Below are 16,026 nucleotides of genomic sequence, written 5' to 3'. Positions count from 1 at the left end.
AATATTCAAACGATTCCAAGGAATTGAAACACTGGGAACCAGTTCTGAACAAGAACCGGTTCTCGATTCCCATCCCTACCCATAGGGAGATTTGTCTTCACTGACAGTACAGTTAAGTGCAGCAACAACTAGTGGGCGACCGATAATCGGCCGTGGCCGATTATCGAATTCGATATTCATAATTTTATTAATAAGCGGTATCGCCCCCCCCCCAAAAATCGAAAATAAATAATTTCGATTTTTTTTTTTTTAAGAAAAATTAAGAAATTTACTGAAATACTGCATTTTCTTTTTGTATTAAGAATGTTCAACATGCTCAAACTTAAGTAAACTTAAGTAAATATTTGCACTTAAAAAAACAACTTGTGTAGCCATTTTCACAACCTGTACTGTTTGGTTGTTTGTCATGTGTACTAGTTAGCTTACTGTTACTACCTCCAAAGGCACTTGCTGTGGTTTGGGTCTGGGAATTGGGAGTATTGTGCCTGACTGTTCTAAAATTGAGGCTGTTATTCCTCTTAATTTGTTATAGGCAGCTTTTTTATTTTATGTAAAGAGAAAATTCACTTAATGTTATTTTTAATAACTGAAATGCTGCTTGTTTTGTTTGATGTTCCATAATTTGCACTTTTGATGTGTGAGCCGTGCGAAGTGAATATTGCTGTCCTTCCTAGTTAAAAGCAATAAATTGCTCACCATTCATTTAAATGAATTCTTGTATTGAAATTTGTTTTCTCCCAAAAAGGTAAAAAAGGGTAATAATCGTATCGGCTGATATCGGCTATCGGTCTTTTTGATTTCCCCCTAATCGGTGATCGAAATAATCGGAAAAAAGGCTGATCGGTCGGACACTAGCAACAACCGACCTGACGAACTGGCTGAAGGCCTTGTAGTTGGTCAGAGATCTGTAATCCTCCTCGGTGAAGACGTGATCGATGTCCTCCATGCCCCAGTCGTCCAGCAGCTGAGACGACGACTTCGGCTCCTGCAGGGAATAAACACCACGACGTTAGTCAAAACCTGGTGGAAACACCAGGAATTCACAGCCTTTGTTCAATTAAAAACAGCACTGAAGCAATCTCAATAAGGCGGCAACAACTTTATAAAACTTTGCGAGCCACTGCTGGGATTTGAACGCTACTGTGGCTCAACGTTGACAATACAGAAAAAAAGATTTTCCACTTTAAGAGACATTCTTATTTGACCGTATAAACAATATAGATAATTCTTATGAAACTGCAACACTTTCTCTAATAGTTGCAGTCACATAAAGAACCTACACCAGAAACTGTTCCTCACACTGAAGTTCATTGATCGTAAAACTAGTGGGGAGTGACAAACATCTGGTTTAAGAAAGGAAGCCCAAATGTGAGTGACTTATTCTGCTGTTATGAAAAAATATTAAATGAAAGAAATGTGGTAGACAGCAGAGCTGGCATATTTCTCAACACCGTTGCCGGGCTCCTCCGGCACGACTACAACTTTTACTGGTCTTTCACATCCCGAGTGACCAACATGAGGGACCCGTTATGACACCAGTACGTTTACATGCACTAACAAAGTCCAATTGTTGCCTTAATCCGACAGATATAGAATTTTTAAAAGCCATGTTTACACCTTACGCCGGGCTGTAGTCGAACCGAACTGAAGCTTTTGAGATCGAGCTATTAGCATAGACGTATAAACGTAGACGCTCCATCGAGCTGCTGAGCCGTACGTCAACGTCACCGCCATATTGGATTGGAACATATTTTCTCATCAAAACATATTTAAAATTTTTCAAGTAAAAAAAATAACATATGAACCATTTTTCAGACAATAAAACATTTAAACAAATTTTCAGACAATAAAACATGTTTTGTTGATGAGAAAATATGTTTCTCTACTTTTCTTATTTTTGTGAGGGGGGATATATATTGTTTTTCGGCACTGACTTGTTCTCTATAGCTGATATAACATGAATTACTCCTATGTGGGATCAATAAAGTTCTTATTTTTGCCATCTGAGAAAATTAAACGGAGAAAATGAACTGTTTCCCAAGTATATTAGTGCGTGTGTGAATGAATAAATGAGACGTAAAACGTACATTTCTTTGTAGAAAGGCGCTTTATGAAAATAAGTCCATTTACTTATATTAGTTTACAGCGCCGTCTTGAACATCCAATATGGCGGCGACGTTGACGTATCACAGCAGCTCCATGGGGCGGATACGTATACATGTGTGTGGCTATTAGTGCCAGATAATGTGTCCTGATTCCAGTTATTCCGACATTTATCGCACGTTTAGCCGAGGTAGTGACTCCCCCTTCTGGAAGTGACAACACCATGAAAGACAGAATATCAACACAGTAGGAGAAGACGACGACGAACAACAAAGAACTAACGTGAAGAACGCAAAAATGTGTGTTTAAAAGCACCTCACTTAATAATCAAGTGTCTTCTCGCGCATGTTTACTTGGATTTCTCCGAAACTCCAGTTTAATCCTCAGCTAGATTGTTACCAACAGCTTGATTTAGATGTGCATGTAACTTGGTTGTGTGAACAACCTGAATGTGGTGTCAAACGTAACTGCACAGTTCAATTTATGCTCAAAAAGAAGGTTTGGTTTGTGCATCACAAATACAAAACTAACAAAAAACAAACCTTTCCTGCACTGGAAGGTTTCAAGCTTTATTTTTACCTTGTAAAATACAGTTATTATGCCACAACTGCTTCTGTTGCCCGTGTAAAAACTGCCTTTTTTGCAGAATTTTGCAGAATTTTCTCCAATAAACCTTTTTTCCATGGATGAGAGGTTCAAGTGGTCAGCAAAGGGCCTTTTTATTATTTTGTTCAAAAGAAAAATACGCGACTGATCGTGGAGGGAAAGTCACGCAACAAGATCCGACAGCGGGTGGATTACCCGACTAGTCTTTAAAACCACGGACACAATCAACAAAATGCAAAAGTCGTAGCCAAGCACCGCACACGGTTCATCATCTGAAAACATCCACTGCTTTTCTCTCTCATTGGCTATAGCATGGATAAGGATGCCCTCGTCTTGTTGCGTATCCATTTGCAACCAGCAGTGGCTCTAAGACGCATCAGTGAGCGCCTTTTACAAGTTTCTGAGCTGTTCACACATTAGGATCAAGTGCCAACTGATGGGCAAGCCGGGTTTATAATCATCTACGCTAAAAGAGCCTTAAATGTGCAGGAATCTGTCAACAGATTTTTAAAAGAGAGACTTTTGGTCTCTGCTTCCGACAGCGTTTCCTGCAACTATTTCATGAAAAATTGACTTTGAAATAGGTTAATTACAGCTGCTGATTACCGTAATATTCCACTTTAACTCTGCCTTAGTTCACATTGTTTTGGTCTCAACTGAGTCATCTAATCCTTACTTAATATTAGATGCAACGGTTGTTTTAGCTGCAGATTTTCCTTTAATTCTCAAGAACCTTTCATTTGAATATGAGCAAACAAAGACAGTCAAAAAATAAACGATAACCACATTCAGCTTTGAACTGACGTACTACTTTGTAGCATAATTATTTAACTAATCGAAAGCAGCATTCAGAACCGATAACAATCTTGCCCATGTCAACTTTATTCTTCAATTCTGTTACTACTTTCCCACCTATGTTTGCATTTACTACTTTAGAAACTCATTACTGCATGTGTGTGACGGATTGGATACTGAGTGATTTGTGAGGAGAGGAAAAAAAATGTCAAAATAAATACCCATAATTAATCATAATCAAGGTTAATTTGATTAATTTAATTCATTGAATCATTTATGGTCACATCCCCTAGCGCTATTACTGATTTGGTGTTTGGTGATCCATAACAAAAAGATCTGACACTAAAGCAACAGCTCCCATGTCAAACCACCTTCTTATCTTTTACTTTAATACTCAAAATAATGTTTTTAAAATTAGAAAAACAATTACCGGTACATGATTTAATTACAGGTGATTTGCTGCACTTATTGTAAAGTATGCTGTTCTTGGAATACACACATGAAGGTGTTTTATCAAACCAAATGAAAAAAAAAAAAAAAAGTAGGAAAATTATTAAATCTGAGATGAGAAAGAAAAATACATTTTAAAATGAATTAAATTCAATGTTTGCACTTTTGTTCAATGAAGAGCTAAGCTACACATCTCACCATCAATTAATCACATCATTTTACTTTTTTTACGTTTAAAGCTCATAAAAAAACTTTACCAATCAACATTTAGAAAAGACTTGAAAAAAGAGAAAGCAAGTATAACTTAAAAGGAACAGAGATCTTTAAAAAAAACAACATTCAGGACTAAATTGATGGAACGTTGTGTTTCTGTGAAAGGAATCAGTTTATGGAACAATCTGAACAAAGAAAACAAAGAATCCAAATCAAACATTACACTCAAAAGAACAATTAAAGCCTGTATGTTAAGGAAATATAATGAAAAATGTTAAAGTTTGATTGACATGCCCATAGCCGGCGGTAATTTTATTTTATTTACTTAGTTTTTGTTTTTTACATTTTTAATTTATGTTATTTGTAAATTAATTTTTTGGGAAAAGGGGCAGATTAGATAAGATTCTTCTTCCTTCTGCTCCCTTTTCATTCACAATTTAGGAACATTTGTGTTTGTATTGAATTGTTGGTTTTATTTTTGAATGAAATAAAGAATAAAATGAAAAAAAAAAAATAAAAAATTACATTACATCCTAGAAGGTTTACTTTCCATCCATAAAGTCTGTTTTCTCTAAACAAAAAAAAGGTCCTAAAAAGTTTGTGTAGCGGAGCAGAAGAAGACAGTCGTTGACCAAAGCGGCTTTGCAACGCGCCGTCTTACAGCGCGAGCTGCAGACTCAAGTGACGACGGCTCTGCCAATGAACTGAAATGTGTTTATCTAACCAAAAAGAAAGAAAGAGGGTCAAGTGCGCAGTGCAGCGCTGCGCCACGGGGGTTGCCATGGTAACAGGAAATATATACACCTTACAGGCCCATCCCAGACGAACACAGACACACCAAAGCCACCCCCTTCCATGAGTGTCATTATCTACGAGACGTTCCTATTGGCTGCCGGGAAGCGGCAGCTCCAGAGACGGCTCTTTGTTCCAGCCGTCGCTCATAATCACATCCGTCTGTCAAACCGCAGGGCCCCTTGTGCAGGTATGCAACCAAAAAAGGTGCTTAACGCACAACAAATCAAGGACTGTTGGAATTGGACTGGGCAGATTTTTGACACCTAAACTCTCTGGGAAAAGAAAATTCTTCAATATACCCAGATAAATTCGATGTATACCTTGGACACTGTTATCTACACCGCTCCCACATTAATGAGCAGAGCAAAACAACAAAGCATTATTTCAAGTCCTGCCTATCACGCAAAATCTTCACCTCCATGAAGAACATACACTGCAAAACTCAAAATCTTAACAAGAATATTTTTATTTCTAGTTAAAATGTCTAATTTTTAGTAAAAAAAAAATCTCATTACACTTAAAACAAGACTCATCACTGGAAAAAAACAACAATTTTCACCTGTTTCAAGTAGATTTTCTCTTAAAATAAGTAGAAAAATCTGCCAGTGGAACAAGATTTTTTTGCTTGTAATGAGAAGATAAATCTTGTCCCACTGGCAGATTTTTCTACTTATTTCAAGTGAAAATTTACTTGAAACAGGTGAAAATTTTCAAATAACATGTTATTTTTCTGGTGATGACTCTTGTTTTAAGTGTAATGAGATTTGACTAAAAATTAGACATTTTAACTAGAAATAAGACAAATATTCCTGGTAAGCTTTTGAGTTTTTGCAGTGACATAGAAGCTGTATTACACTGCAAAAACTCAAAAGCTTACCAGGAATATTTGTCTTATTTCTAGTTAAAATGTCTCATTTTAGTAAAAAAAATCTCATTACATTTAAAACAAGACTCATCACTGGAAAAAAACTAGAATTTTCACCTGTTTCAAGTAAATTTTCACTTGAAATAAGTAGGAAAATCTGCCAGTGGGACAAGATTTATCTTCTCATTACAAGCAAAAAAAATCTTGTAGATTTTTCTATTTAGTGAAAATCTACTTGAAACAGGTGAAAATTCTAGTTTTTTCTAGTGATGAGTCTTGTTTTAAATGTAATGAGATTTTTTTTACTAAAATGAGACATTTTAACTAGAAATAAGACAAATATTCCTGGTAAGATTTTGAGTTTTTGCAGTGTAATACAGCTTCTTCTATGTAGGAATTGATTCCTGAAAGAGCACTTGATCACACAAAAAAAGAAAAACAAATGAAAACTTGTACAGTGACAAAAACAATGTTAACAAAAATAAGGAATATATGATTTGTGTTAGCAGATCAGGCTTCCATAAAAGTGGGAAAAAACTACTTGGACTCTTTACGTCTGATTAGACAACAATCCAGCGGCAGTACTGGTACCTAATTGGTCAGTACCAGTTTCATAGTCTGGGCCCACATAAAGTTTATATATAAACTTAATAAGCGACCTTAAATGAAATATATGTCAACCATAGTTCCACACAAAGGAGATAACACCAGCAACATCATAAAATATTTGCAAATCAGACAAGAGAATCAACCAACAGCAGCATTAACAAAGCTCCAACTCAGCTCAGCCTCGTCACGTGAAGGTACACCACTTATTATAAAACGTACGTCTTTAGTTATTGTGTCTCTGCGCTCAATTCCTAACATTAAAAATGTGTAATATCACCAATGTAACAAGGAAATCCCTGGTTTTTATTAACGGGGTTCATAACCAACAAATTTCCATGACTTTTCCAAAACTTTTTGGGATTAACTCATGTTTCCAAAACTTTTCCAGCCCTTGAAAAATGATATTTTTCAAATTCCATGACTTTTCCAGGTTTTTTCAAAACGTACGAACCCTGTATTAATGACAAACTTCAATAAAACACTTCACGTCCACCCTCTTTTCCATCCTGCACGTCGTTCTTACCGAGCTATCGTCATCATCGTCGTCCTCGTCTTCCTCCGGCTCCGGCTCTTTCCGTTTGGAGGAGCTCCTGTCGGCCCCGCTGCTGCTCCTCTTCTTCTCTTTGCCGCTGCTGCCTTTCTTCTTCTTCTTGCGCCCTGGAGTGTAGTCGCTGCCCTCGCTGTCGGAGCGCTGGGCAGGGCGGCCGTCTTCTGCATCCTCCACCCCGCCCATCTCCATGGGCTCCGGGGAGCTGACGGCCAGCTCCTGGAACAGGGAGAACGCAGACGGGGATGAGAAAAACTGAGAACGAGACCCCAGAGAAACTCCAGCCCGCTGGACAGCGCTCACCTCTAGAGCTGAACGAGTTCTGAAAATAATCTAAGTGCAATTTTTTCCCTCAATATTGCGATTTAATATGCAATTATTTTTTTCAAGGTCCTGTTCTCATGTACTTTTCAACTACACAAGCAATAAATCAGTCTATTTTATAATAAACAATGTCAGATTTATTTAAAGCACTGATAACAATAAAGAAAACAAATCTGTGGCTTTACCTCTTTAACACGTCTACACACGTCTGTACACACGAGTGTTATGGGTCGTTCTCTCTGAATCCAATCACACGACACCAAACCGGGTTAAACTTTAGCCAAAACGAGGTGTAGTTTAATAGAAAAACACAGAAAAACTCCCACAGGGAACAAAAAAACCTTCCTCACAGGGAACTCAGAACTTCTTCACAAATAACTCAAAAAAAATCACAGGGAGAAAAAAAAAAAACCACCAGCAAACTAACAAACAAACCAACAAAGCTCAGAGTTAACAAAACGAACCAGCAATGAACAACTGGCAGCCCCGCTCTTTAACCTCTCCTCCCGATTGTAACAATAAGCTATTGTTTGAGAGAGAGATATATATATATATATATATATATATATATATATATATATATATATATATATATATATATATATATATATATATATATATATATATATTTATTTTTTTTTTTCACTAGGAACTATTTTTTTACGTTGCAGGAGAGTTGCTACACGGACAGTTTTGTGTGTTGCACCCCGCATGAACAGGTTGGGCCGTTATGTTATTGACCCGTGTGCTGAAAACTATAATAAATGATAACCCACTTGGGTTGAAATAAGAAATTCTGCAGTCATTGACTAATGAAAGAGACTTAGAGAATTTAACACTGCTTTGGTAATGTGCTCACTCGCACATCACGCGACCAGATCACGTGACTGGTCAAATCGCAGCTTTTGCGGTTAGAAGATCTCGTTTTATCACATCGCGATATCATCGCAAATGCAATTAATGGTTCAGCCCTGCTTACCTCTCTGCGAGAGCGCCTCTTGCTGCCCTTGCTCTCTCGACTCTTCTTGGCTTTCTTCTTCTTCTTCACCTTGGGAGCCTCGGTCTCTGAGAGCTCCTCTTCTTCATCATCTGCAAAAACCAGGCCAGTTCAGACACATCACAGCCAAGACACACACGGGGCAACTGTGTGATCACGTTGCGTAACATTAAGGCCTGAAGATAGTGAACGTCCGTTAACACCTGCACGTCCCGGTGCAAACAAAACAACAGTCAAATGGCTTTTAACTATGGAAGTGCCTGAATTTGTTTCCTGCATTAAACCATTTTGGTAGACAGAAAGATGCTTTTTAGTTTTGAGACAATGACTGTGTTTCCATGCATCAATAACCCTTTTAAAACCCGAATATTGGCAATAACCCGGTTTTGCACGGCCATGTAAACACCAATAACCCCTTTGAAAAACCCGAATATGACCCCTGGGTTACTCCTTTTAAAACCCGAATATTGGGTCATGTAAACGCCAAACGGAATATCCCCATCAAACGGAACATGAATTTGTTTTCTGCACATGCTCTGTTCACAAGGAATCCTGGTCTTTTGAGTCCAGGAAGTTCTTATAAACACGGAGAAACGCAAGACCACGCCACACTTTTGGAGTGAGGAGACTAATCATTTTATAAATGTAATGAAGGATATGAACATTTTGGCATTTGTAGACGGTAGAAAGTACCGGGATAGAAGATTTACAAGAAGGTAGGGCTGGGCGATTTTGGACAAAAATAAAATCCCGATTTTTTTCTCTGAAAGCCCGATTTTCGATTTCGATTTTTTTGGTAAAACTACAAAAGACAATGGAATAAATTGTTTCAAATATTTTATCTTTATTTTTAAAGAAAAATAGCAAACAAATGTCCCTATTGGGAATGAAGTGAAATTGAAAGATACTGTAAATCCTCCTTGAGTTTAGTAAAGTGACAACATTTACAATTTTCTTGACCAAACAAAGATGACCAGACAAGCTCTGTCTGTAATGCAGCCAGCTGCAAAAAAGGAAAATCGATTTTCCTTTTTTTAACATCGATTGTGATTAATAAATCCGATTTAGATTTAAAATCGATTAATCGCACAGCCCTACAAGAAGGTGAGCGAAAAGTTGCGCGAAGCAGCATTTGTTTTGAATTTGGATACAGGAAGAAGAAGCGGAAATGACGGGAATTGCGTCATCACGTTCTCCGTGCGTCGCTGGTTTGATCCAGATATCCCAAATGATCAATTACCATGTAAACGGAATATTCCGAATGTTTCAGTAACCGGAATATTAGCAATAACCAAAATTTTGACTGCATGTAAACATAGTCCATGAGAACAGTCTCTTATTTGTATTTGAACAATCACTATCAGACGCATTTCCCCTTTTACATTGACCGAATAACCAATACTTTCATTTTCCCGGTTGTTAACCAACTTCACAGACAGATTCTACACTTATCAGACAGTCAACACATTAGGCTTCATTGTGTTTTTATCGGGAGCTCCGACAACCTGGAGTAGGTGAGGATAAACGACTGGTCAAAGTTACTACCATATTTTACAAGAAGTTCTTAGAGGGGCGGTTCAAATCCTTTTTCCTAACACTAATTGATCTCCATGACTTAGCAGAGTCTTGCAGGCCTTAAAGCACCAGATCTCAACTCATCACTGCCGCTCCGACACTCAGAGCCTATTAATGTAATTGACTACGGTACAAAGCAAATGGAAAGCCGCCATTATGATGCACATTGAAAGGGAGACGGTTTAATGCGACAGCGTTTTAGGTCGTATAAAAGGAGACCAAACTCTGTATGTGGGCAGATGCACAAGTGGACGTGTAACTGCAGTGTCCATTTGCAGCTGATTGTATTAATACAGTAGCATTTAAAAGTCTATAACAGATTGCTGATGGTTAGAGATTGTTCTCAGGAAATTGTGTTTCTCCCTCCTTTACCATTATGTGACATTTTCCAGACGCAAACAGTCTATTTGAACAATTGTCACAATATTGGTTACAGTTATAGAAAACTCATGATTTACAAATTATGTTATACCCAGGCATATCTGACATGATAAATTAACTATCAAAACATTGGCCATTTATTTTCTGCTTTGAGATAGGACTGGATTGATTGAATTACTCCTTGGGGTTTTATCCCTGTTTGCTACCAAAATATAGCAACAAGACAATGTACAACATTGAGTCAGCGACCAACTTTTTCCTTCTTTTTTGTTAAAAACAAATCATAATGTTCTTTCAGTCACAGCAAATGTAACGTCACAAACAAATGGATGAACTAATCCTATAAACATTAATGCGTTTCCAACTGTTCATTGATTTTTCAGGGCGTTTCAATGTAGAGTGTATATATGCAACGTAAATGTACGACATAATAAGATTACTTTATGTATCCCCATAGCAGAAATTCAGGTTTCACAAATCGCTCAAGATGACGGATACATTCCTGAACAAAATCGTAAGACCCTAGGGGGAAAATAACGAGTATTTGCATTTTGCACAGGTGGATAGTAACCAGGTTGGAAATAGAGCCTTAAGATGCGGGAAGAAAAAAACAACAGGAGCGAGAGGCAAAACACAGATAGTAGTCAATTTATTGAAAACTCAAACTCAACCAGTCTGCTCATCAGCTGCTGGGAAAGTGAAGAAACTGAGACTTAGTTGAGTTTTCAATAAACTGCCTACTATCCGTGTCCCCCTCCCCACCTCGAACACGTTGTTCTGAGTTTATTAAGAAGAAAGATAAAACACAAGGTTTTGTTAGTTTGTTTCGTATAATGCCCCCCACTAGAAGTTTTCTTTGAATACATAAGAGATAAAAAAAAATATTTATTTTGATGAAGAGGTTGGATTCAGGTGAATGTCACTGCCTACTGTTCATTTTAAATAAAGTTCCTTCAAAAATGGAATAAATAAAAGAAAATAGTTTATAAACCTACAAGTAAATAACGTTGGAACAAAAAGTTACACATTTGTGAAAATATAACTTGATGTTCTAACAATTAAAGCACCGTTTTTGAACACTTGATGTAGATTTTAAACAAGTTTGTTCACAAAAGATCCACTCAATAAGAAGTGCATGTCCGTTTGTCCTGCCACCACACGACCATGAAACTTGCAGGTATAAGAGCATGCGACCGCCAAGTTGATAGTTACCGGTATACTAATATATTTCAATATTAGTATTAAGTATTATTTTTTTAAATAATATACTCTTCTCCCAAAGCCAGCCAACCATGAGGAAAAAAGAAGGGAAAGTGAATAAACCGACACAAATTCATACTGCCTACTATCTGTCCCCCCCTCCCCATCCCAGATAAAGCACAAGATTTTGTTAGTTTTTTTTTTATAATGTCCCCCACTGGAAGATCATATGAAGTTTTCTTTAAATACGTAGAGATAAAAGGAAATATTTATTTTGATGAAGAGGTGGGATTCAGGTGAATTTGTCACTGCCTACTCGGGGTTCCTACACATTTTTCAAGGTCAAATTCAAGCACTTTCAAGGGTCATTTTCAAAATCTTCAAGCATCTTATCGCTGGGGTAAAATATCTACAGGAATATATATACACACACATTATGTTTTCCGCTTTTTAAATCACAATTATGTACATTGTATCAAGCTGTAAACATCTAGTTACGTTTCATCTTGCTGATTTTATTTCTCCTTGTAATAACTAAACTATACAGTCTGATCCCAATTTGGTGAAAGAAAGAGTTATAATTTCAAGCACTTAAACTAAAATTCAAGCACTTTTCAGGCCTTGAAAACACAACATTGAAATTCACGGACGTTCAAGGATTTCAAGCACCGCTGCATTGTGGGAAGTTTCTGCTTAGCTAGTGTCCATCAATCCACACTAATACATTTCTCCAGAATGAGTATGGAAAGCGCATTCTATTGAGTACATACTAATGTTTCGGACACACTATGTTTGCTACTCATTAGTGTAGAAGTATGGAATTTTGGACGCAGCTATAGAGATAAAAGGAAATATTTATTTTGAGGAAGAGGTGGGATTCAGGTAAGTCAATTTGTCAGTGCCTACTGTTCATTTTAAATAAAGTTCCTTCAAAAAACGGAATAAATAAAAAGAAAAATAGTACCTACCACCACACGACTGTGAAACTTGCAGGTATAAGAGCATGCAACCGCCAAGTTGATATTTATACTAATATTTTTTAATACTATACTCTTCTCCAAAACACAGCCAGCCCACAAGAGCCAACCATGAGGAAAAAAGAAGGGAAAGTGAATAAACTGACAGACTCAGTTGAGTTTTCAATAAACTGCCTACTATCTGTGTCCCCCCACCTCCCCACCAAGAAAATAGATAATACACATGATTTTGTTAGTGGGGGACATTAAAGAAAACTTGATATGATCTTCTAGTTTGTTTTTTATAAATACATAGAGAGGTAAAAGAAAATAATTTTGATAAAGAGGTTGGATTTGGGTGAATTTGTCACTGCCTACTGTTAATTTTAAATAAAGTTCCTTCAAAAAACGGAATAAAGAAAAGAAAAGAGTTTATATAAATATAAGTAAATAACGTTATACATTTGTGAAAATATAACTCCCCCCCTCCCCAGATAAAACAATATTTTGTTAGTTTTTTGTTAATAAATGTCACCCACTAGAAGATCATATGAAGTTTTTTTTAAATACATGGAGAGATAAAAGAAAATATTTTGATGAAGGGAAAGTGAAGAAACTGACAGACTCAGTTGAGTTTTCAATAAACTGCCTACTATCTGTATTGTTTTTGTATAATGTCCCCCACTTGAAAATCATATGAAATTCTCTTTAAATGCATAGAGAGATAAAAGAAAATCATTTTGAGGAAGAGGTGGGATTCAGGTAAGTGAATTTGTCACTGCCTACTAAGAAAATAGTAGAAAATAGAACCTGCCACCACATGACTGTGAAACCTGCAGGTATAAGAGCAACTGCAACCACCAAGATGATATTTAAAACATGAGGAAAAAACATGAGGAAAAAAGAAGGGAAAGTGAATAAACTGACAAACTCAGTTGTGTTTTCAATAAACTGCCTACTATCCGTGTCCCCCCTACCCACCAAGAAAACAGATAATTGTTTTGTTAGTTTGTTTTTTTATAACGCCCCCCACTAAAAGATCATATGAAGTTCTCTTTAAATACATAGAGAGATAAAAGAAAATCATTTTGATTAAGATTCAGGTGAATTTGTCACTGCCTACCGTTTTTAAATAAAGTTATTTCAAAAACAGAATAAAAAAAGAGTTTACATCAATAGAAGTAAATAACGTTATACATTTTGTGAAAATACAACTCAATATTCTAAAAAAAAAAAAAAAAGATTAAAGCCTAATTTGCCATCGTTTTAAACGAGTTTAATAAGAATAAGAAGTGTTTGTCCTGCCACCACACGACGGTGAAACCTGCAGGTATAAGAGCAACTGCAACCACCAAGATGATATTTAAACATGAGGAAAAAACAAGGGAAAGTGAATAAACTGACAAACTCAGTTGTGTTTTCAATAAACTGCCTACCGGTACTATCCGTGTCCCCCCTACCCACCAAGAAAACAGATAATTGTTCTGTTAGTTTGTTTTTTATAACGTCCCCCACTAGATTGATTGATTTCATTGAGGAATATATAAGAAGAATTGCATAGGATCAGGTACAGTTTCATGACGGTACAGATTCGCTGATACAAAGTCAACTAAAAGGCATTATTCCAAGAAAGCATTACACTTGTTTACATTGGAGACCTTTTTTTCCTCCAATGTGATCATATGGAGTTCTCTTTAAATACATAGAGAGATAAAAGAAAATCATTTTGATTAAGATTCAGGTGAATTTGCTGCCTACTGTTTTTAAAAGCATTTTAAATAAAGTTATTTCAAAAACAGAATAAAAAACCTCAAGAGTTTACATCAATATAAGTAAATAACGTTATACATTTGGTGAAAATACAACTCTAGATTCGAAAAAAAAAATAAAAAAAAATATTTGTACTAATATTCCAGTATTATATGTTTTAATCCCCCCCCAGAGCCCGCCATGAGGAGGAACCCCCGGCGTCAGCAGCAGCTTCCTCTCACTGGCTGCTTCAGTTCAGCCTCCATCTTGTCATCGACACGTAAAGAAATAAAAAACAAAAAAACACCGGTAGCCGGCTAACTAAACTACAGGCCGCGGGAACACGCCGGCTTTTCCTCGGACTGGACCCGGCCAGCAACCCTGCGGCGTTTCTTTCCAGTTAAAGGGAAGGAAATAGGTTTTTATTATAAAAGCGCGGATGAAGCTTCGCGGGTGTTAAAGGCTGAATTAAGGGCGCCGCGTTAAATCGACGCAGAAGCATAAATAACACCTACGCCGGAGACTACGGCGTAGGGTACGCGGCGACGCGCACCGTACGCCGTAGGCCCTGCGTCGCCGTAACGCGGAAGCATAAACCACGCCGTTAACATGATTGATGTTGAACGTCAGAAACATCTGCTCTGCCTTTTTTAGCAACATTTTAGCCCAATCTTACCGTGCATGAGTCTCTCCTCGGCGGCGGCTTGGTAGTCCTCCCTGTCATCCTCGCTCCCAGACATCCCAGCGAGGAAGAAAACAAACTTTTTCTGCTTTTTTTTTGGTCAGCCCCAACTAAAATAAAAAAAAGTTAATCCAAGAGTTTGTTTTTTTTTGGACCCCAGTCTGGATTCTGAAAGGAAAAAAAAAGAAAAACGGTAATTATTGTATTTTGGGGGGGGGAGTTGCTGGTTTTTCTGCAGTTTTTAGGAGCCTAAACTGCAGAAAAGCAGCAGCTCCCACATGTCCGATTTTTGGTCCCATAAATAAGTCGTCTTTAATCCTCTTTCTCTTTTCCCCCCTAAAAACTGAAGATACTCACAACTTGCAGCCTCCAGCTCGGACCAGTCCAGGCTCAGTTTGTTGGTCTCCGGGTTTGTGCTGCACATTTAAGAGTATTTCCGTGTGTGAACCGCGTTGCAGCAACAACGACGTCGTCCTTCTCTCTTTCTTTCTTTCTCTTTTTCCTGCACACACACACGCACTCACGCCCGCGCAGCGCGCACACACAAAGAGATCAGGGGGCAGGCATCCCATAATATCCCCCCCATACATATACACGCTCACCCCTCCCCCATCTGCATAGTTACCTTGCTGAGGACAGACCATAATAGTCTCGGTCTCTTCCCCATTCCTCCATGCACATCTACCTCCACCCCTCCCCTAGCAACCGCCGTTGCCAAGGGAGACGCTCACCCCTCCCTCCCCGCAACCCCGGCCCTGGCATCCCATAATAGTAATGAGCATAGTCACTGACATCCCACAATAAGCATAACTCCCAAAAAAAAAAAGAAAGACAGAGAGAGAGATAGAGATAGAAGAGGGGGAAAAAAAGAGAAACGCTGTCACATGGCAACCGTGCAAGCGTGCGCGCCGCATGACCGCTTAACTTGAGCGTGCGTGTGTTTGCATGTGTTTTACTGTATATACGGTTGGGGTAATTAGTGGAGTTACTGTACATAGTTTAAAAGCTGGCTTTTTAGCCGGTAAACTGTGTTGGGGTCACGTCACGTGACCCCGACATCACCCCGACATCAGGCCCAAACACATCAAATCAAATCAAATCAAACTTTATTTATAGAGCACCTTTCATGCACAGAATGCAGCACAAAGTGCCTTTTCCATACATAAGTCGACTCACTTC

General features: G+C 37.8%; 1 protein-coding gene across 2 annotated transcripts in view; it reads right to left on the bottom strand.

Moving 5' to 3' along the window:
• Window positions 1–15,442, bottom strand: part of chd4a (chromodomain helicase DNA binding protein 4a) — a 58,117-nt gene extending 42,675 nt beyond the window's left edge. The window contains exons 1-5 of one of the 2 annotated variants that reach the window (XM_061741454.1): window positions 15,205–15,442; window positions 14,842–15,015; window positions 8,287–8,396; window positions 6,960–7,202; window positions 867–985 (exon numbers count right to left, since the gene is read on the bottom strand). In XM_061741454.1, the coding sequence (XP_061597438.1) occupies window positions 867–985; window positions 6,960–7,202; window positions 8,287–8,396; window positions 14,842–14,905 (536 nt within the window). In that variant the 5' untranslated portion in view covers window positions 14,906–15,015; window positions 15,205–15,442. The remainder of the gene's footprint in view (window positions 1–866; window positions 986–6,959; window positions 7,203–8,286; window positions 8,397–14,841; window positions 15,016–15,204) is intronic. The other variant, XM_061741453.1, reaches the window with a different exon arrangement.
• Between the last annotated feature and the right edge of the window lie 584 nt (window positions 15,443–16,026).

The sequence above is a fragment of the Cololabis saira genome, chromosome 15 (genome assembly GCF_033807715.1).
Source record: "Cololabis saira isolate AMF1-May2022 chromosome 15, fColSai1.1, whole genome shotgun sequence".
Lineage (NCBI taxonomy): Eukaryota > Metazoa > Chordata > Actinopteri > Beloniformes > Belonidae > Cololabis > Cololabis saira.
The sequence above is the reverse complement of the archived record's forward strand: the minus strand, read 5'-3'. Positions and strand labels throughout refer to the sequence as shown.